Source organism: Neoarius graeffei, chromosome 12 (genome assembly GCF_027579695.1).
Source record: "Neoarius graeffei isolate fNeoGra1 chromosome 12, fNeoGra1.pri, whole genome shotgun sequence".
Taxonomy (NCBI): Eukaryota; Metazoa; Chordata; class Actinopteri; order Siluriformes; family Ariidae; genus Neoarius; species Neoarius graeffei.
Window position 1 is genome coordinate 40,465,489 of NC_083580.1, and position 24,118 is coordinate 40,489,606.

A 24,118-nucleotide genomic window follows, 5' to 3' on the forward strand; every position below is an offset into this window, starting at 1 on the left:
TAATCTGGAGCAGGTACACGGTACTACAATTAGTCCTAATGGTGCTGTGCACTCTGAGGTGGGGGAAACGAACTTATGGCCCTTTTCCACTACCCTTTTTCAGCTCACTTCAGCTCGCTTCAGCTCACTTCAGCCCGACACGGCTCGCGTTTCGACTACCAAAAACCAGCACGACTCAGCTCGTTTCAGCCCTGCTTAGCCCCTAAAACTCGCACCGTTTTGGAGTGGGGCTGAAGCGAGCCAAAGCGAGCCGACTGAGGCTGGAGGCGTGAGCAGACACTCCCCTGTGCACTGATTGGTGAGGAGGAGTGTCCTCACATGCCCACACACGCCCCGCGAGCGCGCTGGGATCTGTAAACACGGCAAACCCGGAAGAAGAATAATTATGAATTACGAGAATTTCTGAAGCCTTATGCGCCTCGCCTCATCTATACGCTCTTGCCAGTATCTGTTGGTGTTGTCGGTGACAACAAGCCACAGCACCAAGACCAGCAACACTAACGACTCCATGTCCTCCATGTTTATTGTTTACTATTCGGGTCGTGAGACTACCGCTTAAAAGATCACTGAATCAGTGACATACAGAGCATCGTGGACGAGTTCACGGAGCGCAAGGCTCGCCGTATGCCCTTCAAATAATGCGCGCAGTAGGCTATTGATGTTTTATTATGAGCCATGTACAGTATGTCGCCGAATGTTTTTTTGTTTCTGAGTTACATGTTCGTTTGAAGGACTTAATGTACAAAATAACATAGTTGCACCCCATAGTGTTGAAATTGGTAAACACAGTGCATTCAGTGAGGTTTGCACCGCCCTCCTTTTATTTCTGACTCTTCCTGTCACCACTCTGAGCGCTCATTCGTATGCCCTTCAAATAATGTGCGCAGTATAGGCTATTGATGTTTTATTATGAGCCATGTACAGTATCCTAATGTTTTTTGTTTCTGAGTTACATGTTCGTTTGAAGGACTTGATGTACTAAATAACATAGTTGCACCCCGTAGTGTTGAAATTGGTAAACACAGTGCATTCAGTGAGGTTTGCACCGCCCTCCTTTTATTTCTGACTCTTCCTGTCACCACTCTGAGCGCTCATTCGTATGCCCTTCAAATAATGTGCGCAGTATAGGCTATTGATGTTTTATTATGAGCCATGTACAGTATCCTAATGTTTTTTGTTTCTGAGTTACATGTTCGTTTGAAGGACTTGATGTACTAAATAACATAGTTGCACCCGGTAGTGTTGAAATTGGTAAACACCGCAGTTGCGGACATTTTGTAGCCTAAAATGATGTTATGATAAGCTTTAATAAAGGGCCCGGTCATTTGCCCCGCCCCCGGCCCGGCTCTGACTTGTTCCGCCACTGTCACTGATGTCACTGTTTGCGCTGCTTAACGACATCACGTGACGTCCACCCACTTTCGCTAACTCCACCCAATGTGTCCACCCACTTCCAGCCAGCACGGTTCAGCGCGGTTGTAGTCGAAATGCAACTTCAATAGCCCCGCTCAGCCCGACTCAGCTCGACTCGGCACGGCACGGCTCAGCCGCGTTTGTAGTGGAAAAGCGGCATTAGTTTGTTATATGCGAAAGTTCGTAGTAAAAGAGTTCATTATAGTAGGGTTGCAGTGTATTGATTTTTAAAAAATAAAATTTGGCATTTTGAGTTCAATCATCCAGAACTTTTCAAAGGTGATGTTGAAATAGTCAAATGTTTGGTACTTGTATACGTCATGAAATTTCTATTTTAAAAAAATGTTAACGCTCACTAATCAGAAGTGGGCAGTCTGTCTCCCTCATTCCCACCCTGGAGTGTGAATCTGTGAGCCTGCTCTCGTTTTGAAATATATGCTGATTTGAGACTCATTCACAGGCGTTTACTGATACCCCACCTCCTTCAACCCCTTGCCACCTTTTTAGGATTTTTCAAAATTATGCAGTGGGTGGAGGTAGGCTCAAAGCTGTGGGTAAAGTTGCATTTTAATATCCCATTGAAATTGGTATCCCTTCTTCCTTTTTATCTGTATCTGATGAGCTTTCATATTAAAGTTATATTTCTGAAAATTATCACGTCCTCTGATTGTCACTAACCACTACTGTAGTAATTGTTTCAAATGAGGAAGTGGAATTTTACATGGCAAGCACAGACGTATAGAAACTATACACAAATTATAGGCACTCTGGGAGCACTGCTCTACCAATCAGTGATGGGTTTCCCAAAAGCCTCTTAATTCTAAGAGCGTCTTAACTAGGAGAGAGAGTGTTCGTTGTGCTGCTTGTTCTACCGTGTAACGATGATCTTTGTGCTACGATGCTTTTGGGAAACTTTGCACAGATTAGTGGACCTGAACTGACTGTTGTAAAATATTGTTATATAGCACAAGCCTAGCTTAGTTCTGTGTTGCTAGAAAGTGTGTGTTTGTTCAAACTTTCTTTGTTCCTCATGCCTTTTTCTAGAGAGGGCATTCTTTGCAACACAGTCATTCAGAAGCTGGTGTCAACTTTCTTGTGATCTGTGACCTTTTGCTCCAGGATAAATTGAGGCATCTAAAATCTAATCAGGATTGCAGTATATAATTCACTGGAATTCTGCTCGTTATAGCACATTATCAAGTAAATATACTGTATTTGTCAATAACAAAGTGTCAACATTTAAATCAGTTTATTCATTTAAGATAATACAATGAATATAATGTATGCTTTACTATCTCTTAGGCTTTACCTGCTAAACCTAATCATTCAAATCATGACAAATGATAGCTTTTTAGACTGAAACTTTTCAGATCTATCCAAGAGACATCTTGCATGATCTCTCCCTAGCGGCAACTATGTATACATGAGTCACCACAGCAGTTAAATTTCTTAATTGCATAGGTAATCCCTGTCTCTTTCCCATTACACTTCTCCTGGACAGTACAGAAAGTTGGGATTATGACAGCAGTGTAAAGTTGGATTGGAGCTATGCAGCCGTTATGTTATGGAAAGTTTTGCATCCAAATATTTTGTCTGCTGACAGAAAGAATAAGAATGCAGTCAAGCATTAAATGGAAAATGGTGTTTTGATGTATTTGCGAGAACTGAAGGGTGATAAAACATTTGTTTGACTTGTTCGATATGCTAGGAGGAAATTGTCATCTAGCACATGAAGAAGGCTGTTTTGCTCCATCTTGTAGCTGGCCTGTACAGCTCTGGCGCGCTCACATATATTTCACTTGATTTGTTATGCAAAGGGCATTAGGCTGTTCAGGTTCGTCTGTTTATGACTGTTTGTAGGCAATGGTGAAAGGGTGCTGCAGAGGTTGTTTAAAAATAGCCCCAGCACTTGATGCTCTTGCTCTCTCGCCTTCCTCCGAACTGGCTTCAGGGCTGCTATCGTTTCTTCCATGGAGCTGAATCGCCTTTTTCAGAGGGCCTCTGTAACTTTTCCTGACCATGGCCAGACATGCATTATCTTGCACAAAGAAATTCCATTTTTTCCTGACTCCTGTTGCTGTTTGTGTCTCGCTGCACTGAGGAACCGAGATCTATTAGTTGAGGCTGCTAGTGCTTGTTCTAATTTCAGCAAACAGCCGTTTGTGACAGCCGCTTGTAGCTACTGTTTGTGCACTGAATTGCAGTTTATAAGTGAGGTTTTATTTATGGACGATTTGTTTACAACACTGCACAGGCTTCATTATCATACAGAAGTATATCATACATGCAGATAATTTGTGATATTTCAACCAGATACCCAGTTTCGTTTGTTTAATAGCTTTTTATATTTTCCTTATCTGCAGAGAAGAGGAGAAAAACAGCCATACCCGAATGTTTGGCTGAGGCATTATTGTTCTAGAACAAACTGTGTTGGTCACGTCAATTTTTCTGCCAGAGACTAATAATAAGAACAAGGGAACTGTGGGAAGAGAGGTGGCAGAAAAGTTTCCACCAAGGAACCAGGGATCTGTTCTCGGCAATGCCTCAGGTAAGGCTTATGTAATGTGTCAACTGTATTCAGAAATGTTATACATTAAAGATTCTGCATTTCATTTCCTTTAAACTTTGTCAACAATGTGCAAATAATCGCTTGTATGGATGGTCACAAGCTGATGTCTACCAAACGTGTTTTCAAGATGTCTGCTTATAAAAGACCAATATCAAGACCGTTTTTTTTTTTAATAAATTTTTTTTTTTTTTTTTAACTCTTGAATTGATAATTCAGCAGTATCTGTTTCCTTGTGTAATGCAGCCTAGTGTCAGTGGAATGGATCCTCCCTTTGGGGATGCCTTTCAAAACTACACTTTCGCTGACCAGGCACTAACCAGCACTGACCTGTTAGCCAACAGCTCTGACCCAGACTTCATTTATGAACTGGTGAGATTGTGCAGAGGTTTTGAATCACATTGAACATTTTGTTTACGCTGCAAAAAAATCATATCTTAGCAAGTGAACACATCTTGAAAATAGTTGAAACGATCTAGTATTTCCTATTAGAATACAAAACACCAATTCTGAGATTATTAAACCTAGTTCTAGATTGCAACCAACTTATTCTAAGATGTCTTATCAAGTAAAAATATCTATCCATGCAGCAATATAATTTCACTAGTAGTAGGGGTGGGCGATATGGGCAAAAAAATAATATCTCTATTTTTTAGGATTTTAACGATAACGATATTTTGACGATATTTAAAAAAAAACACTTGCTTAAAGATTACAATAATTGCAATGACTAAAAGAATCATTGCAGTGACACAAGTATTTAAGGAAAAGCCATATTTATTTTCTTAAACAACTTTAAATTAATAAAAATGAATAATTCAATTGACAGTTCGTAACGGCAGCAAACATTCTAATCAACCGTCTCTGATGGCAGTACGGGTCTGCAAATATCCCGCCTGTTCCGCTGCCAACAACCAATCATATGTCGATCTGAACCAACAGCTTTCCAATCATCTTGCAGCTTCGTGCTCCGCTGTCCCTCTCCTGCCGTGATAGAAGTACTGCGCCTGCGCAGTGTCAAAATAATCCACGAGAAAAGTGGATTTTAAAGCTTTTTCTGAGTCATGAGAACCAACCTAACACTCAAGTATAATCAACTTTTCATGGCGATTTCAATCATATGCTCTTCGTGACCGTTAGTTTTCACAGAGTCCAGTATTGATATCTCCCCATTCATGTTCAGAGGGTCTGGTCTCACTAATCCGAAAAAGATGCCTGAAAGTGGCTGGCGAGTGACAGCACTTGGCCTGATAAGAGCCCGTCACAGCTTCTTCTTCGTTTTTTTTTTTCCCCCTCAAAAAAAAAAACGTAAACTAGAAGGCAAAGTTTTTCAGTATAACAATAATAAAGAAAAATGTGCTCAATTTAAAATGTATTGAAACTATTCGAAATCGGCTGATCGGTTCATTCATTATTATCCGTGAGTACAGAAACACTAGTAATAATTTCTGGATCATTGCTATAAACGTGGACTAATATTTCTTGGGAACCAATGGGTTAATGACATGGAATGAACCAACCGACCAATCGCATTTTTTTCTTCAGATGGTATCTGGGTAAATGAGCAGCTGTCTCAGCCAATCACATTTTATTGCTGGACGGGATCATATCACGACATCTTCCGGTAGATACCCGAAATCAGCTTTGTGCGTTGTGAGGCCAGCGGAGCAAAAAAAAAAAAACTTTTAATATGCTGAGCAATGTTTGATACATTTTGGAAAGTTGTTTTGGTTGCTTTATAGGTTTCTTAGAATATTTAACTCGTCACGTCTGTGCTGCTCTCCTGGGTTGCTAGAAACAGTTGTGTTGCCCTGGCTTGGCATATAAAATGTGTGCCCCCCCCCCCCAAAGCAATTCAAGGCCCGTCCGTCAGTTCGTGTCTGGCGCCGGGTCTGCTCCGCTCTGTATTGATTTTTGGCGGCTTAATTAAAAAAACTCGATAATGCAAAATTACACATCGTCAAAACAACATTCACGATGACATTGCAGACGATACATATCGCCCACCCCTAACTAGTAGGCTATTAAGTAATTTTCTTCTCAGATTCAGTTTTTAAAATTTTCAGTGTATTTATTTCTTGTTGACATTGTAACCCCATTGCAGGACAGAGATATGACCTGTCACCAGAGTTCTGGAGGAGACGTGTTTAAAGTTGAGGACTGCAAGGAGTTTGAGAGTATGGAAAATCTTCCAGAACTAATAGACAATGACCTAGCCTACAGCTCCAACTTTGAACAGTGGGATACATATTGGGAAGACTTGACCAAGTACACTCGCCTCACCAGCTGTGATATCTGGGGCACTAAGGAGGTTGACTTTTTGGGCTTGGATGATTTCTCCAGCCCTTACCAAGATGAGGAAGTCATAAGCCGTACACCCACTTTGGCCCAACTCAACAGCGAGGACTCTCAGCCTGTGTGTGACAATTTATACCTTCCAGATTCATTGGCAGGCCAAAAGCAGACTGTTTTTCCTCCACAAGTGGTAAGTAAGAAGATGGGCAGAACCACTGTTTCGGTCACGGGCACCTCCTCCAGCCACAGTACTTTGCCGGATTATGCTGAAGGTTCACAGAAGGCCACATGGCCAGTGGCCTCAAGCACCGAGACTATGGCAAAGGCCCAGATGCAAGGGCCTAGCAGGGTTGCATCTCCACAGCCAGAGAACACAGATTATGTACGCAAGGCCAAGGTTCGCATTAGTGTACCACGCAAGCCCTTCCTAGAGAGTTGTGCTCAGCAGATCACCGTGTCTGCCAGCTCCCCTCTTATCAAAGAGCATGAGTCAAGTGCTTCTTTGATCAGTAATGTCCAAGCAGCCACTATTGACACTCCATCTTCTCTGATTCCCATGGTTTGTGAGAAAAGAGTGGAAATCTGTAAACGAGAAGCTCCATGTGGCTCTACTCCAGAGGTGGGATTGTTAAGAGGAAAGTCACCAAAACTTAACTTCCCTGTGGCTGGCAGCAGTGAAACCTTGCTCACTGTGAGTACCCTTGGAGCTGATGCTAATGCTGCCGCTGAGAAGAAGAAAGAAGAAGAGCACAACTACTCACTGTTTCTGACCAAGGCCAGGCTTGCAGGCAAAGCACCCACTGACATGGAGGAAGACGAAGATGAGGAAGAAGATGATGGGGAGGAGGAGGAAGAGGAGGAGGCAGAGGGGGTGGAATTGGATGATGAAGACCATGATGAAGGATTTGGCAGCGAGCATGAACTATCAGAAAATGAAGAAGAAGAAGAGGAGGAGGAGGAAGATGATGACTATGAGGGAGACAAAGATGATGACATCAGCGACGCGTTCTCAGAGCCAGGTACAAACCAACATGTATATGCACGCACTTAAGCCTCTTGACAGACGTATACAACAGGCAAATTACTTGAACATGTATTTGCAGTGTAGATGTGTAGTTGTTAATTTACCAAGTTGTATGATGACTTTTTTTTTTTCTTTCCCCCAAGCAGTGTCCTAGCAGGTTCAGAATTGGGTCATGTTTTTCCTGTTTGATAAGCTTAGACCTAGTGTGAACTTATTGATGAGACATTACGATAACCTTGTCTCTGACTTAGTAAATCATGCTACAACTGAGGTGGCAATGTTTGTTTGTTTTTTCCCCACTCAGTATCTTCAAACACGCCTTTTCTTTGTCACTTCTGCTTTTTGTGTCTTCAGTTTTTTTTTTATGTTCTGAGCATTCTCCTCTCTTTTGAGCAGGATGTGACGCTGACATGGTAGAGGACGTTAAAGGTCTGACGGCTGGAATTTCCAGAAAAAGGGGTAAACGCCGATACTTCTGGGAATACAGCGAGCAGCTTACCCCATCTAAACAAGAACGTATGCTAAAACCTTCTGAGTGGGACAGAGAAACCCTTCCAAGCAACATGTATCAAAAGAATGGCCTGCATCATGGTGAGATGATGAGACAAAAATTGCACATTGCAGCATGTATTTATGAAATATAAATTTAAAATTAGCTTGTTGGATTTCTCAAATCCTCAGCCAAAAATGCTAAAGAAACCTTGCTTAAAGAAGGCTAATGAAGCAACTAAGATAAATGTTCTGATCATGGTAGCATTAGCATATAAACTACAATGTAACAGTGTTATTAGTACTTGGCAAGGAAATAAACAAACGAAAAAGACTATTAGTTCTGAAGGAAACTGCCCTAGGGGGGCAGTTTGAATCAAGGTTATATACTGGGGATGTAACTGCGCGCATGCGCATTTATTTGATGTGTTTTAAACAAATAGAGTACAGAGTTGAAAGCCATTATTAATTTTTGTGTGGGTAGGTGTGTCACTGGTTTGCTCCAAAACTCACCAATACTGCTACGCCTGGAAATGCATTATTTTCATATAACAGCATGGTCTGGAGTGAGTTATTCCACTTATACCACTGCGATTTGCCAAAGATTAGTCTTATCTCATTATCTCTAGCCGCTTTATCCTGTTCTACAGGGTCGCAGGCAAGCTGGAGCCTACCCCAGCTGACTACGGGCGAAAGGCGGGGTACGCCCTGGACAAGTCGCCAGGTCATCACAGGGCTGCCAAAGATTAGTGTTCCATTTATTAATGAATGACATGTTGGGCATTTGAACAGTTTATAATTAGATTGAATGTTCTGGAACGTCCGTAAGACACATTAGTTCCTGTTCTCAACAAGTTATAGCAGCAATAAATGGTCTCTGTCTCTCTCTTTCTCTCTCCCCTCTCTCAAAACACAGCAGATTTTCCTGAGCTGGGAAATGTTGAATGTATTATAAATGTCTCCTAACTGTTCTACACTAAAAAAAAAAAAAGCAATAGTTTCAGTAAAGACACTGTTTTTAAATATAGTTAGCTTAATCAGTCACAGATAGATAGAAAGTCCACAGTGCATGAACTCAAGCCATATAGCTGAGGACCTGTAGAAGTTCAGACACTGAATAGAGTTGTTCTGCAGGTTGCTATTTCTTATATTTAGTGAATGAAAAATGACATCATTTAACATTAGCCCTGTTAGTTTTTCATTGTATCTGCGGCATAGAGGTACTATTCTCACATAAATAAACAAACCTTCTGGAATGTGAACATGCCAACTTCGCATTCATATCTGAATAAAGATACAGGTACTTTTCGTACTAAACTGATACAGATACAAAGGATGGCATTGCCTGACACCTCTGCACATACATACATAACTTTCTAGTTTTCTTTCTCAGGAAAATACACACTAAAGAAGTCACGGCGGACAGACGTAGAGGATCTCACCCCCAACCCACGGAAACTGCTTCAGATTGGGAATGAATTGCGCAAACTTAACAAGGTGATTAGTGACCTGACCCCTGTTAGTGAGCTGCCCCTGACTGCTCGTCCTCGCTCACGAAAGGAGAAAAACAAGTTGGCATCCAGGTAAGACTTTCTACAAAGTACTGTTTTCAGGCTCTGCTTTCCTTTCTCTCCACTATATTCTCTTATCACTTGCACAGTTGTGCTCCAAAAAATCCTCACCAGGAAATTGTTTGGAAAGAGGTGTCCTAGCACAGACTTTCACCATCTTATGATTACCATGTTGTTTCTTATGTGAGTATACAGTGGTGCTTGAAAGTTTGTGAACCCTTTAGAATTTTCTATATTTCTGCATAAATATGATCTAAAACATCAGATTTTCACACAAGTCCTAAAAGGAGATAAAGAGAACCCAGTTAAATGAATGAGACAAAAATATTATACTTTGGTCATTTATTTATTGAGGAAAATGATCCAATATTACATATCTGTGAGTGGCAAAAGTATGTGAACCTTTGCTTTCAGTATCTGATGTAACCCCCTTGTGCAGCAATAACTGCAACTAAACATTTCCAGTAACTGTTGATCAGTCCTGCACACCACCTTGGAGGAATTTTAACCCATTCCTCCATACAGAACAGATTCCACTCTGGGATGTTGGTGGGTTTCCTCACGTGAACTGCTCGCTTCAGGTCCTTCCATAACATTTTGATTGGATTAAGGTCAGGACTTTGACTTGGCCACTCCAAAACATTAACTTTACTCTTTTTTTTAACCATTCTTTGGTAGAATGACTTGTGTGCTTAGGGTAGTTGCCTTGCTGCATGACCCACCTTCTCTTGAGATTCAGTTCATGGACAGATGTCCTGACATTTTCCTTTAGAATTTGCTGGTATAATTCAGAATTCATTGTTCCATCAATGATGGCAAGCTGTCCTGGCCCAGATGCAGCGAAACAGGCCCAAACCATGATACTACCACCACTGTGTTTCACAGATGGGATAAGGTTTTTATGCTGGAATGCAGTGCTTTCCTTTCTCCAAACATAACGCTTCTCATTTAAACCAAAAAAGTTCTATTTTGGTCTCATCCATCCACAAAACATTTTTCCAGTAGCCTTCTGGCTTATCCACGTGATCTTTAGCAAACTGCAGATGAGCAGCAATGTTCTTTTTGGAGAGCAGTGGTTTTCTCCTTGCAACCCTGCCATGCACACCATTTTTGTTCAGTGTTCTCCTGATGGTGGACTCATGAACATTAACATTAGCCAATGTGAGAGAGGCCTTCAGTTGCTTAGAAGTTACCCTGGGATCCTTTGTGACCTCGCCGACTATTACACGCCTTGGTCTTGGATTGATCTTTGTTGGTCGACCACTCCTGGGGAGGGTAACAATGGTCTTGAATTTCCTCCATTTGCACACAATCTGTCTGACTGGATTGGTGGAGGCCAAACTCTTTAGAGATGGTTTTGCAATGTTTTCCAGCCTGATGAGCATCAACAACGCTTTTTCTGAGGTCCTCACAAATCTCCTTTATTTGTGCCATGATACACTATCACAAACGTGTTGTGAAGATCAGACTTTGACAGATCCCTGTTCTTTAAATAAAACAGGGTGCCCACTCACACCTGATGGTCATCCCATTGATTGAAAGCACCTGACTCTAATTTCACCTTCAAATTAACTGCTAATCCTAGAGGTTCACAAACTTTTGCCACTCACGGATATGTAATATTGGATCATTTTCCTCAATAAATAAATAATCAAGTATAATATTTTTGTCTCATTTATTGAACTGGGTTCTCTTTATCTACTTTTAGGACTTGTGTAAAAATCTGATGATGTTTTCATACATGTCAACCTATACGGAATGTCCGTATTTTATACGAATTTGATTCAATAAACGTAGTATACGGGCGTATAAATAGTTATACGGGTTCTTTAAAAAAACTTCAATATTTATCTAGAGCTATAATCAATTCCCACGACAGCCAGTAAAGAGTCTTATGAAATCGCTCGTTATCTTGTGGTAGCGAGACTTCGTTCCACTTTTGATCATGCGCACACCGCATTGCGAGAATCCCGCCAACCCGGAAGTCATAGACATAAACATAGACGCCGCCTTCTGCGTAGAATCATACGTCATCCTCGTCGCCAAATTGGATGTGGCAAAGTGGCGATTCTGAGAATAAAGATGCCTCATTCATGTGCTGCGTTTAATTGTACCAACAGGTTTACCGTCCAAACGAGATCACCTTTCACAGGTGAGACTGGAAAAATACTTTTCATTGTATTTGGTCATTATAATGTAATTTTACGAACAGATTTTCCTGACTTTGTGGCTAATATGAAGTCTCGCGCATAATAGCCACTCGGTGAAACCTGTCTCCAAACAACGAAGTATTTCCTTTGTAACTACGCTGATAACACTGTGTTTTTATCAAACATTGGAGCTTTGTATTCATTCTGAAGGTTTATTGTTATTAATATTGAATAAAAAGTAACTGGGATATATCATTGTTAATTATCATTCAAATTTTAGGTAAATTATTTTAATTTGCATCTTGTACGGATTTTATAAGGGAAATACGGATTTTGGAGGTTGGTTATACAGGTTTGATTGACCAAAGGTTGACATGTATGTGTTTTAGGTCTTATTTATGCAGAAATATAGAAAATTCTAAAGGGTTCACAAACTTTCAAGCACCACTGTAAGCAACCAAAACTTTTAACCAGGGCCAGGCTGAATTTCCATGGATTTAAGTGTCATCAATTGATGATGAAACGTGTCATTTTCTTTCCCACTTCATACACTTCTTACAGTCTCTTAATGATTTTAGTAGTATGTGTGTTTGAAGCATTAGCTAGATTCAGCTAGCTTTACCAAAATATATGAGAAATGCATTTACTTGTAGTTTGCAAAGACCAGAATATAGGTCATTGCATGCAGGAAAACAGTATGTGCCACATTAGCTGCTGTTGCTAGCAACTGTGATATGTCAACGTGATCTCCATATGGAAACCAACCAAATGCATTGTAAACCAGTTCAAGCCTGAGGAGAAGCCTGCAGGGTACTTGGATCAGATTAGTTCTAACTCGCTTTAGGTTTTCATAACTAATTATTTAGCTACTGTAAGTGACTTCTTTTATAAACCTAGACAAACTTAACAGTACTCAAAAAAAAATACTAATCTTGCCTAACTTCACATGTAATATCAAATATGAAGAACATTATGACAAATTAGGCCGTTAAATATAAGGTTAGTTGTAGCCCGAGCTGTAAACCCATCTAATCTGAGGCTTGGAGAACTTGCTGAAAGTCCCTCATAAAATAGTTGGATCTTTAACATAGTCTTTTTTATTATTATTATTATTTAAAATAAATAAACATTCAAATGCTGCTCAGCATATAATATAATATAATATAATCCCCCCCCCCCCCCCCAGCTTAGTTTGTGCTTTGAATTCTCCCAGTTGGCAGCGCTGTTTTTTGACTTAAGGACCTTAAGTCTTTAAACTGTAGTTTAAATTAATGTTTGACCCTACTTTGACAGTGAAATCAGCCATTCTTATTTATCATGCTTCTTAGTAGTAAAATACAGGAAGACTTTAAACACATGGGAGTAACCATTTAGCTAACATTTGCCAAGTCAGTAAGTCTCTGGTGAGAAACCTAGAGCTCCGTGACCATAACTACAGAAAATTTAGTGAATTACAGTTGTGCAGCTTCAGTTGTACAATAATACACACAAACTTCTAATAATAATCTGTTCGTCTTATATGCAATCTCAGCAATATTTATTATAATGAACATAGAAAAGAACAAAAATCAAAATTACGAATGGTCCAACATCTAGACAAAGCACAAACTCTAGTATAGGTACAAAATAAGCTTGAAAATAAAATTGGCTTTTGCACCTGCAGCATGACTTTCCCACAGCAGTCTTTATTCACTGATTTTTAAAAGCATGTCCTATAAGCTATTATTATTATTTTTTTTTATATGAATGTCCCTTTACACACTCATCCAGAAGGGTAATTTTGCACAAGGCCATCTGTCTAAAGCAGAAAAAAATAAAATAACAAAACGTGTCTGGAAAAATCCCAAAGGAGTCTGGAGCCAGATTCGTGACGTTACCTGCGGAAGTGCCAGCAGGCTGCGCGAGCTTTGCACAGTTTCAGTGCACAGCCTGTATAGACCAAGCGCTCCCATTTCTCTCTCATTGTCTGGTCTTTTGGAAAACGATGAGTACTAATCCCATCAAGATTGGTGTTGCTACACCCTCCTATGATACATCTGTTAACCATTTTAGTAATTACGCGATAGTGTTGAAGAAATTTGCAGAAAACCACCAGGTCGTTTTCTCATAAACAAACCAGCGCTGACGTAGGATTCAGAGGGAGGCGTCCTGCAGATGACGTCACAAAAATCAATGTTTGCCGGGAAATTCGAATGCCAAGTTTTTTCAGAGGCGGACCAATTTGCCTCAAATGGCTTGATTTCAACTGAATTTTTCTGGTATTGCGCAAGGTAAAAAAAATTGCAGAGAATGCAGAATGTGACAGATATTTGATCAAAGTTTAATATAAAATAGGAGAATTACATTGATCTTGCTCCTGAATTTATCCGTGATATGCACTTTTTAAAGATGCAGTACAAGTTTTTTTTGTTTAAAGAACAATGTTTTGAGTCGGCAAAGAAAAAAAAGATCCTCTATACCATGAAGTTCCTGAGCTTCTGTAGGTTGTCCTCATAATCCTGTAGTAGTAATTCAGGGGTGTTGGGTCTGAATTGCTATGAAATTTGTATATGGTTTGTGGTCATATGCCAGATCAGATGTGTCCGACATCATGACCCTACTTCAGGCACAATAAAAATCTGACTCTGCAGTTATACAAACCAGATTTTACTGTTTGCCAGTCTAGCTTGCCTTCTCCCTGACAGACACAAACAAACCATGAGTAGGCAGTTCTTTGTCTTACTCCTTTGGTTTGGCAACACACCAGCATGGCTGAGATCACAGAGAAATTGGTGCCTAAAAATCAACACTGGTTAATGTGGAACTGTTTGGGTTTAAAACAAGATATGGTGAGAAACAATTGTATGCAAAATATTTATTTTTCAAGGGAACATGATAAATTTGTTTCACCACCAGCAAAGCACCCTGAAGTGTATTTCAAAATCCAGATAACACTGGGTGTGCACACATGAAATGGCACAGTTAACAATGCTGAAGTAAAAACATGCATTTTATGGTTATGAAGGGAAAAAAAAAGCATTGGAAAGACGTCACTGATGCTACGACACTTTACCTAGCCAAGGATGTAATGTCCATCAGAAAGGTTGATAATGAGGCTTCTAAAGAACTTCTAAAAATAGTTCCTCATTATGACTTTCTGAGTTGCAAATCTTTTTTTCTTTGTGTATAGCTGAGGAATGGTGGCGTTAGAAAAAAATAAGTGCAAGAAAAACCAAAACGATAAGAAACAAGTCGCTTCTGTTTAACATCAACTCGGCTAATGTATGCAATATTTTTAAACATATTTAAATACTCACTTGCTTGTCATTTCCTTTCCATTTATTGCACTTAGTAGAGGTGATGTACTTTTTTCTTTTTAACATTTAATTTTTTTTAATATACTATCTAGACTTGACTTTCATTTTATAATGAATTGTTTACATTTTGTTGGAAAGTGCAATAAAATTTGTTTCAAAAGGTACTTTAGGCTAGGAATAAGAATATGAAGATTTTCAACTTGGTCTTAAATATCAGTTAAATTTCTCATGATTTGTAAGTGTAGAATGCAACAACAGTAATAAGCTCTAGGAGCATCCATAAATTAGCTTAGGATCAATGAGCTAACTTAACTATGTTAAAAATAATGATAAGGATCGATTAAACAATCAGTATAAGATCTTTACTAAGTAAATTAAGATTTAGATAAGCTAAGCTATGTTAACTAGCTAGCAGGTACAAGTTGAGTTGTTAGTTGATGCTAATCCTCTAGTATCTTGAAAATGTTACTGTTTGCTTTAAATAAAACCAAAACAAACAAAAAAAACATCTATCCAGTTCATCTACATCAGCAAGGATGTGACAAAGTCGAAGTCATTTTTAACATGAGCTGGCAATTGCAACAAGAGGCGGAGTGATCATTAGCAAACAACTTTGGCTGGCAAGCAATACAAAAAATTTGAGTCTAACTTTATGTAAAAGGGAAGCAAAGGGATGTGGTGATGACGTGCATTGAGTGACAGACATAGTGTGGCTCTTTTTTCTCCTCACTATGAAACAGTATTTTTTTTTTCACCATTCTGTTTTAGCAGATCATATTAACGCATGCATTTTCCTTTCGAATTTTTATTTTTATTGGGAATACAATTTAATTTTTGGTTAGAATTGCCCAAGTATCTCATTTTTTTAATTGTAGTCAGATGGGTAGTTTTGTATTTGTTCTGTTCAATATTAGTTAGATATGCATATTGTGTAGCCTCTACTAAACTAAAGACAGACATTCCAACTAATGTCAAGCAATGTACAGAAATGTGAGCAAGACAAGTGAACACTGCATTACAGTATTTCCTCTTACTGGTATAGTGGAATACTGCTACTTGAAACAGAAATAATTTTCAGAATTGCTCATATCATCCCTCACATATACCTGTGCCATTGTTCCATTTCTTCAGGGCCTGCAGACTCAAGAAAAAAGCTCAGTATGAAGCCAACAAGGTCAAGCTGTGGGGTCTTGGCACAGAATATGGTATGGCAGTTTGAAAGTTACACTAGACATGAAAATAAATATCTGATGTTATTAACTTCTGTGCTAGAATTTGATTCACTTCCTTGAGCAAAAAAGCTTCCATCATACATTTGCTCTTGTGTGACTTAAATGTAATGTGTGTGTTAACACCCATCATTATCTATCTGGTACCAGGCCATCACTATTATATGTTGTGTGTATAATATTATGTATGCTTTTTTTTCATCTGCAGATCGTTTGCTGTTTGTGATTAATACAATCAAAGAGGAGATTGTGAACCGAGTTCAAAATAACTCAAATAACAACAGGACAAGCATGGCAGAGAAGCTTGACAAGCTCATAGAGGAGACACTAGGTAAGAAATTGTTTCAGAACTTTGGAACTTGAATTAATTTTAACTTTTATAGTTAGCAAATACTGTGTGAAAATTTAAGCTGCAGTTTATTTTTGTGGTGTTTTTAATCCTTTATTTTTTTGGTATTCAGTATCTGTATGTCTGTAGGATTATGATGTATAAAGATTAGTTTTATGTATTAATGGACAAAAAGGGTCCTGTGGAATTGGTCCTTCTTTATTCTGTGGACAGCCTCTGCACATCACACAAATATGTGCATGTTTACTGTTTTCTGAAAATAATTCTATATGGTCCAGAGGTGGGTAAACTAAGCAAAAACTGTACTCAAGTAAAAGTATTGTTACTTTTATAATAATAGTGATTCAAGTAAAAGTACTCATCAAAGTAATGATTTAAGTATGTGTAAATATTAATCTCATAAAATTCACTACTTGACTACTCAAGTAGTGAGTAACTTCACATGTTGATTTATAGAATGTATTACATTCAGATGTATCAGAGTATCAGTTATGCCGAAAATAAACATTTAAAGTGCTTGTCTGATAAATGCAACATTAAAATCTGCTTATTCAAGTACTATTCTTAATTTTAAAAAATTTAAATGAATTAAATTTTTACCAACCAACATAAGGTGGTTTTGCCACAGGTTAGTTTCATAAATCTTCCAAGATAACGATGGGGAGAGATAAGAGCTGGGGGGGACAGAGAGCTGAGGAACACAGGTGTGTGTGTGTGTGTGTGTGTGTGTGTGTGTGTGTGTGTGTGTGTGTGGTCTAATGTAATGGAATATACATCTTTTAAATCGCAAAAGTACTCAAGTAAGAATGAAAGGTATTATTCAAACTACTCCTATAAATACAATTTATTGGAAAAAGTTACTTAAGTACATGTAACAGAGTAAACATAGCATGTTACTACCCACCTCTGTTTCGGTCAGCATTTAAAAACTATTGTATGGTGCACATGCACCTTGAGTTGACACATATATTGATAAATTCAGCAGCAATTGACTAATGAGGCCAAATACAATCCAACCATATAGCTGAATATTTGAGAGTTAAGGTTCTTGCTTAAAGATCCAGCAGTGGCTCTCTGGTAGACTATTTTATTTACTGTATAATTTAATTTATTTTACAACATTATGACCACTAGTGCAAACCCCTAGTTGTTGCTCATAGTATTATAATAAATAATAAGCTTTTTCACATTGGATATCTGAAGGAAGATCTGAGTAATGGCTCTCTTTTATTTTAATTTTTTTTCCTTTCTTTTCCCTTGTGTAGTGCAGTCACCAGTAGCTGGCCAGACTTCAGACTTTGTGAACCAGATCCTTGAGAATACAGGCAAGGGTGACCCCACTGGTGGTCTAGTGGGACTGCGTGTGCCCACACTGAAAGTGTAGAGGCATGCACATAGTATTTGGAAGCACACTCGAAGCCATCCGCACCATTCCTGTCTCACACTGTAACAGCCCAACACTCTGCATGCCCATGTCAACAGGAGATGCTCAAAATGCTTAATGTGGATACATGCATACGAACACCTGTCTGTCTGTGCATACGTATGTATATTTTCACGCACCTACAGAAATCTCTGCACTCAGTAGTCTGGTTCCTTACCACGTGTGCATGTGGCTGGTAAAAACCTCCATCTGCAAGCCACCATTTTGCAAAATTCAAAAGCCAATTTATGAGAGACCTCCCAGAATGTATCGTCCTTTTAGAGATGAAGATGCAATTGGTTCCTGCTGTAGCCATTTTTTCCTTATGTCCAGCAAATGCCCCGTACTTGATTCAGAAAGCAGAAATGTTCTTTAGGGAATATAGTTACGCTATGATCCTTAATTAAGACTCGTGAATAGAAAAAGGACATTTTAGAGAGATTAACTTAATGTTATATTTCACCAAGTCATGTAAAATTTTCATCATGAACTAAACCTCTGCTTTCCTCTAGTGTTGTGGCATTTGCAGGACTAAACAAGTTACACCCTTATATACCAACTTTGACAAAGCCAATACAAACACACACATTTTTAATCTACCTTAATTGGAAACCAACTCAAAGATTGATGGTAGGTGTATACATTTAGGACAGGGATACAACATGACAATTAGGATAGGACTGGGCTTGAATGTTCTGATCCTTTTGTCTTGGTGGTCTCAGGGTGAATATAGAGAGATTATTGACTGACTGGAGCAGATGGTCCATTTAAATCTTCCTTAAATGGGAAGAACTATTATTTTGTACTGGTGACTCCACCCACTTAGATCGAAGTGCCCTAATATCAAATGATCCTGGACGTTTTCCGAAGTCGCATCGAAGGGGCTCAAAAGTTGATTCCCTGACTCGGTCTTGTTCATATTTGTACTTATTAAAAGTAAGATTAATTGTGCCTTGTAGATGTTGAGGGGATAACGAATCTCACTTGAAATCAAGTGGACTATGTTTCAAGGAGAAAAAGAGCATTGAGGCAAGTCAGACCTGCAGGTTTATGTGTTTCAGCTTGATAAAGATACTCTGAATGAAAGTAGGAACATGGAAAAATATTGATTTATGCCACAGAGTCTGTGCTAGGTAAAAGAAGATGGCTCTGACAAATATTTCTTTCCTCTCTCTATTTTGGTACTTCATTTAAGTGGAGTGTGTGGTGTGTGTGTGTGTGTGTGTGTGCGCGCGCGCGTGCGTGTGCGTTTTGGTTGGTTTATTTTAAGACAACTATTCATATATTAAATACGAAAAGGAGATTTGCACACTATATTCTGATTGTTTTGTTTTTGTACCAAAGACGCATGCAACATAAACTGGCAACTAGCCAGTTTAAGTAAGTTTTTGCACAGCTAACCTGACACCGTATTGAATGTAGGAAAAAAAAAAGTTGTAGGGTCAGGGATTTTCAACGAACTGTGAAATTTGCTTGGGTCCAATTATCTACAGAAAGAAGCATTCGCATCCTCCTAGAGCTCTTGTGTAGTTCTTGAGCTCTCAAGTTGAAATGTTGCTTTGGAAACCTTTGTACTAGGATCAAGCAGTTCAGTTTCCCACCATTGCAATTTTGTCCATTAATGCTTTTAAAACTGTAGAGTTGAAGATGCTTTTGTAATTGCATATGTATGATGTTATAAGAGAACCAAAATGCTCACTTTTATTAATATTCTTTAAATTTTTGGAGGAGAATAAGCATACTACAAAAACTTTATTTTGCATATGTCGTGTGTATAGTCCATAATTCATGCATACACACACTTGTATTGATTAAAATGGTACCTTTTCAATGGATATGTTAATAAGCATGACACATTTCTATAGCTTTATATTCAATGAGTAACCTGGAAATAAGAAAAAAAAAGACATTCTCTGTATTTTTGTAATGGTTACCTTGATGTTTGTTTAATGTTCTATGAACATATCTATAAACCCTTTTGGAGAAAGGCTATGATAAATTTATCATCAGCACCTAATACTCAAAACTATTTCAAACTTGGACCCAGTCATAGGCTCTTCTTTGTTCATACCTAAAAGAGTGCTCATACTTTGAGGCAGGAAAGCATTCTGAGAGCTTTGTAGTTGCACCATAATGGCTAGCTGCTGCACCTTCATACTTGTCCAGCGTGAAAAGCTACTGCACTTCCCAATGCAGAACTGCATGTTAGCTGGGGGGAAAGCTTTGATTGATAGTCATGGTTTGTCTTTGGGTGTTTGTGAATTCTTATTTTTGATTAAATTAAAGAAGGGAGAATATTTTCCTCTACAACCCCTACTATATTTAAGCTAAAGATTTTTCGTACACCATAGTAGCTCCTAGTTGTTTATTTGTTTGTTTTTCATTTGGCAATGTAGTAGATTTTGTATATATCATTCATGTTAGAGGCTACTGTAATTTGCAGTGTTCTCTTTATACATAGAAATGAGATCTATATTTATCGTGTGTGTGTTCTATATCTCACACACACAAGCATACTATATTACATGAGATATAACTAAAGCACTTTGTCTAGACAAAAAGAAAAAAAGAGGAAAAAAAAGCATTCTTTTCCTTCCATCTGCTGCTAAACTGGCCTTGTTTGAATGCTGCAGTGAGTACTTGACTTTTACCATCTTAACCAAGACAGGTTGACGGTGAAGTCTTGAAAGGACAGGCCCCTGTGTGACAAGTCAAGCGTCACAAACTCCATTTGCCTTTAGTAGACATTTCCTATGGAAAAGTGCAAATCCTGCTTTGTGTTCTTCTTCAGGTTGATGTACAGTATTGACATGTTCTCCCTGGGCATTGCCAGAGGTGAATATTATCAATAATTTTTTTAAGTAATTTGTACTTAATGGGGGAAATCTGAGGTGTTTTGATGAAGTGTCAGCTTCTTATTAGTGGCTCAGAAAAAAAAAAAAACTATATCGCTGTACTGTAAGGCAAATCTTTTTGCCATAGGGAATTAATCAGACTACATCCTTTTTGCCTTTTCAAATACCCATCCATCCTTGATGGAAAGCAAGGCTCTAAAAGCTTTGTTGCTATGACAACTTATCCTGGCCTTCGTCGTGCCATCTTGAACTAAAGCTTCTTAGCCAGGCATTGGCTCTGAGTAGTTATGACCAATTTGTAATTAAAAAAGAAAATGCACAAAAAAAAAACAACCACCACTTGGCAAGTGGCAATGAGCATGGGGATTTAAGGTGGAGGTGCATGTTTAAAAGTCAGTCGCCTGTTGTAGTGGGAAAATGTGTTTGTCTTTGACTTTTTTTTTTTCAATTTTATTTCAGGTTCTTGAGTTTGATGCGACATTGTGCGTTTAAGTGTTTAACTCGGAGACTCTGTGGCATTCGAACAGTTAAGGAAATGGATGTTATTTAAAGCCAGTAAAAAATTTTTGTTGTTGTTTTTGTTTTTTAAACTAACACGTGAAAAGAGCTGTTGCATCATTTTAATTTTACATATAGTTTAAGTTAGAGTTAATAAGGGGCCTCTGCTGCAAATCTGGTTAATTAAATGAAAATCTGAAATATTTCTGATCTTCAAAACATGTACATTATTTTACTACACACATCTTTTAAGCTGGAATATATTTAAAATACCAATTGATTTAGTTAAGTACATAGCATTTATTTTGCATGTGTTCCTTCATTGTATTTGCTTCATACTTCAACTGATACTGCTTTTTCAAGATAAAAAATAATGATCCAACCAGCAATTTGCTGTTTTGTTTATGTTGATGTATTGGTTTTTGCATATTATCCTGATTCTCAGTTACCATTTCAACTTTATTATTGCCAGATTGCAACCTTAAGATGAGTAAGCTAGCTATTGAATCCAAATTGTGCTTCTATTTGTTGTCTGCACTATATAAAAATTAAATAAATGAATGTTTGGGTTGAAGCTGCTTAATAATTCTGTAAAATTGTACAGAAAATCAGTAACCATTCCTTGTTCTGTTTGACTTGTGTGAGCCCACTTCCTAACTAAAATATTATTGTTTTAAATATTTGCCACTGTATTTGTACAAAGAATGGCCAGTTGGATCCCTGTAGAAAGTTACTGAAACATATTTGCATAATTTTCCAAAATGGCTACAGTACGCATTTGAAAAGCTAGATGTTTGCATTCATGTGTTTTCGTTTTCATTTGTATAATTTTGGCATGCCTGGTTTTTGTAAATATATGTCCTGAGCATGTGAGAAACATTGCTCCAAGTGGTGCATTTTGTATGTCTTTGTAAAATGGAACAGTGCTTTAGCTTTCAGTTTTCCCAGTAAAGAAATGTTTGGACCTTTTTGTTTTTACTAAGAAATTGTATCTAATAATGTTCAGGTTAAGTTGTTCCTTATGGTGGCCATAACTTGCTATTAAAGAATGATAAATGGTTGAGAGCATTTGACAAACATTTTATGAGAAGCAGCGTGTCTTATTGTTGCTAAATAAACATGCCCATTCTAGTCTGTTTAACCTACTGGATGTTTGTCTGTTATGTTTGTCTGTTTGTGATTGGACCTTTTACCAAGCATTTTTGTTTTTGTTTGTTACTAATTAAAAACCTAAAAGTTGTTTCACAGGAGTAGATGTGTAAGATTAGATGAGACTCTAATCTTAAACACCGTTGCTTCAAGTGTGCTGTGGAATGGTGTTCCTCAAGCTTACTTTTGCTTTTAAATGTTCTTTTGAAGCTTTTTGTTGTACCATTTCACAAATATCTGTTGTTTAAGCATGATAGCGAAGTATGAACATTTGTGCATGCTGACTTAACTCACTTAATACAGTAGAGTATTTGACCATCCAGTGAGCCTATGTGAAGGACATTATGATTAGAGAAATATATATATACACACACACACCTTAAATGATGAGCACAAGGGGGTGTATTAGACATGCTGCACAGACTTTGATGTAGATATAATTCAGTGGCGCTCCAGCAGTTTGAGAGTGCAGATACTTCAAACTGAAAGACCCTCATTGCACTTGGTTTAACTACAAATTACAAAATTATTTTTAAATGATGCCTGCAAAATCAGGTGCCTTATTCAAACAAATGAAATATCCAAACGTGATTTATTGATGTTTTATAAGGAAACAAGACTTAAGCCCATTATGCCAAGAACTAAATCAAGATTTTGTTTTCTTGTTATTGTGTTGAGCTTTCTGCAGAATGAAAGCTGTTGCTGCTTTGCCTCAGACAGTTTTCATGTAAAGATGAATGTAGTCTTCCTTCAGCGAAGTCAATTTAATATGTTAGGCTTGTTCATTTTGACTTGTGGAACATTCTGTTTAAGAGACTATCCAAAGAGTGTTGCAGTCATGATTTAGACTTGTTTTTAAAATGTTAATATTCACACACTTTTTTTTTTTTTTTTTCAGATTTTTTTTTTTCTTTTTTGGGGGTTGGGGGGTTTGTACATCGACTTCAAATCAGGAGGTGAATGCACAAGTCTGAACTGTGTGGTTTTTTTTGTTTTTTTAAAATAAAGTTGTTGTTTTTTTCTGTGATCTTTTGCCATCATGCTTTCTGTAAATTTTTTTTTTTCTCAGCTTGCTAACAGTGGTATCTGGCTGAAAATACCCCCCCCCCCCCCCAATAATTCCAGAATGATGCGTGGAAAGGTCTTGCTGAAATACATTTAGCAGACCTGTAGTTGATTTAAAGACTTCCATAGGAGCCCTCAAAGGAGCTGGTAGATCAGCCTTGGAAAGACCATGTCAGACCTTGTAAACATTGTGTCCCCTCACCAACATTCAAGATTATTGTGCCTCTTGATTCTTCTGGTTCTACTGTTCCTCTAATTACTATGTGTAACTTTATTTGGAACAGTGTTGTTCATTTACCAACAGAGATGGCCTTCACCAGTTTACTCTCCAACAAACAGAAATCCCAGCTTTCCAAATACAAATCAACGACACAAGAAGAGAAGTGCATCGTTTGACATCAATCTATCTAAGATCCTGTTTCAGTGAATAAGAGGGCAGGAAGCAGAAGACTATTGTTTTTGCTCATATTAGTGAAGCAGTTGATGTTCCACTTGTGCAAGTTGTTGACCATGTTTTCCCTGTATCTGACTGCCTCCATCAAAGTCAAGAGTCTTCTCTCCATAGCTGCATGGCTTCCCTCCATGCTTTTGGAGGTAAGGAAGCTTTTCGTTTGTGCAAAACAATACATGGACTTTGGGTAGGAGTCCCGGCTCGCCGCCCATTGGTGCTGAATTTTGAAAATACATACTTGAACACCCTCAGTGGCATGAGAGCTGTGACTTGGTATATGTTGTCAAGCTCATGA

General features: G+C 38.3%; 1 protein-coding gene across 5 annotated transcripts in view; it reads left to right on the forward strand.

The window, feature by feature from the left end:
- The window catches only part of crebrf (creb3 regulatory factor), a 38,906-nt gene extending 16,603 nt beyond the window's left edge, over window positions 1–22,303 (forward strand). For 4 of the 5 annotated variants that reach the window (XM_060935896.1, XM_060935895.1, XM_060935897.1 and 1 more), the window contains 8 exons: window positions 3,777–3,961; window positions 4,226–4,351; window positions 6,084–7,293; window positions 7,695–7,889; window positions 9,181–9,370; window positions 15,936–16,009; window positions 16,242–16,364; window positions 17,648–22,303. In XM_060935896.1, the coding sequence (XP_060791879.1) occupies window positions 3,953–3,961; window positions 4,226–4,351; window positions 6,084–7,293; window positions 7,695–7,889; window positions 9,181–9,370; window positions 15,936–16,009; window positions 16,242–16,364; window positions 17,648–17,766 (2,046 nt within the window). In that variant the 5' untranslated portion in view covers window positions 3,777–3,952 and the 3' untranslated portion in view covers window positions 17,767–22,303. Of the gene's footprint in view, window positions 1–2,457; window positions 2,614–3,776; window positions 3,962–4,225; window positions 4,352–6,083; window positions 7,294–7,694; window positions 7,890–9,180; window positions 9,371–15,935; window positions 16,010–16,241; window positions 16,365–17,647 lie in introns of those variants that run through there. The other variant, XM_060935898.1, reaches the window with a different exon arrangement.
- Window positions 22,304–24,118: the final 1,815 nt, after the last annotated feature.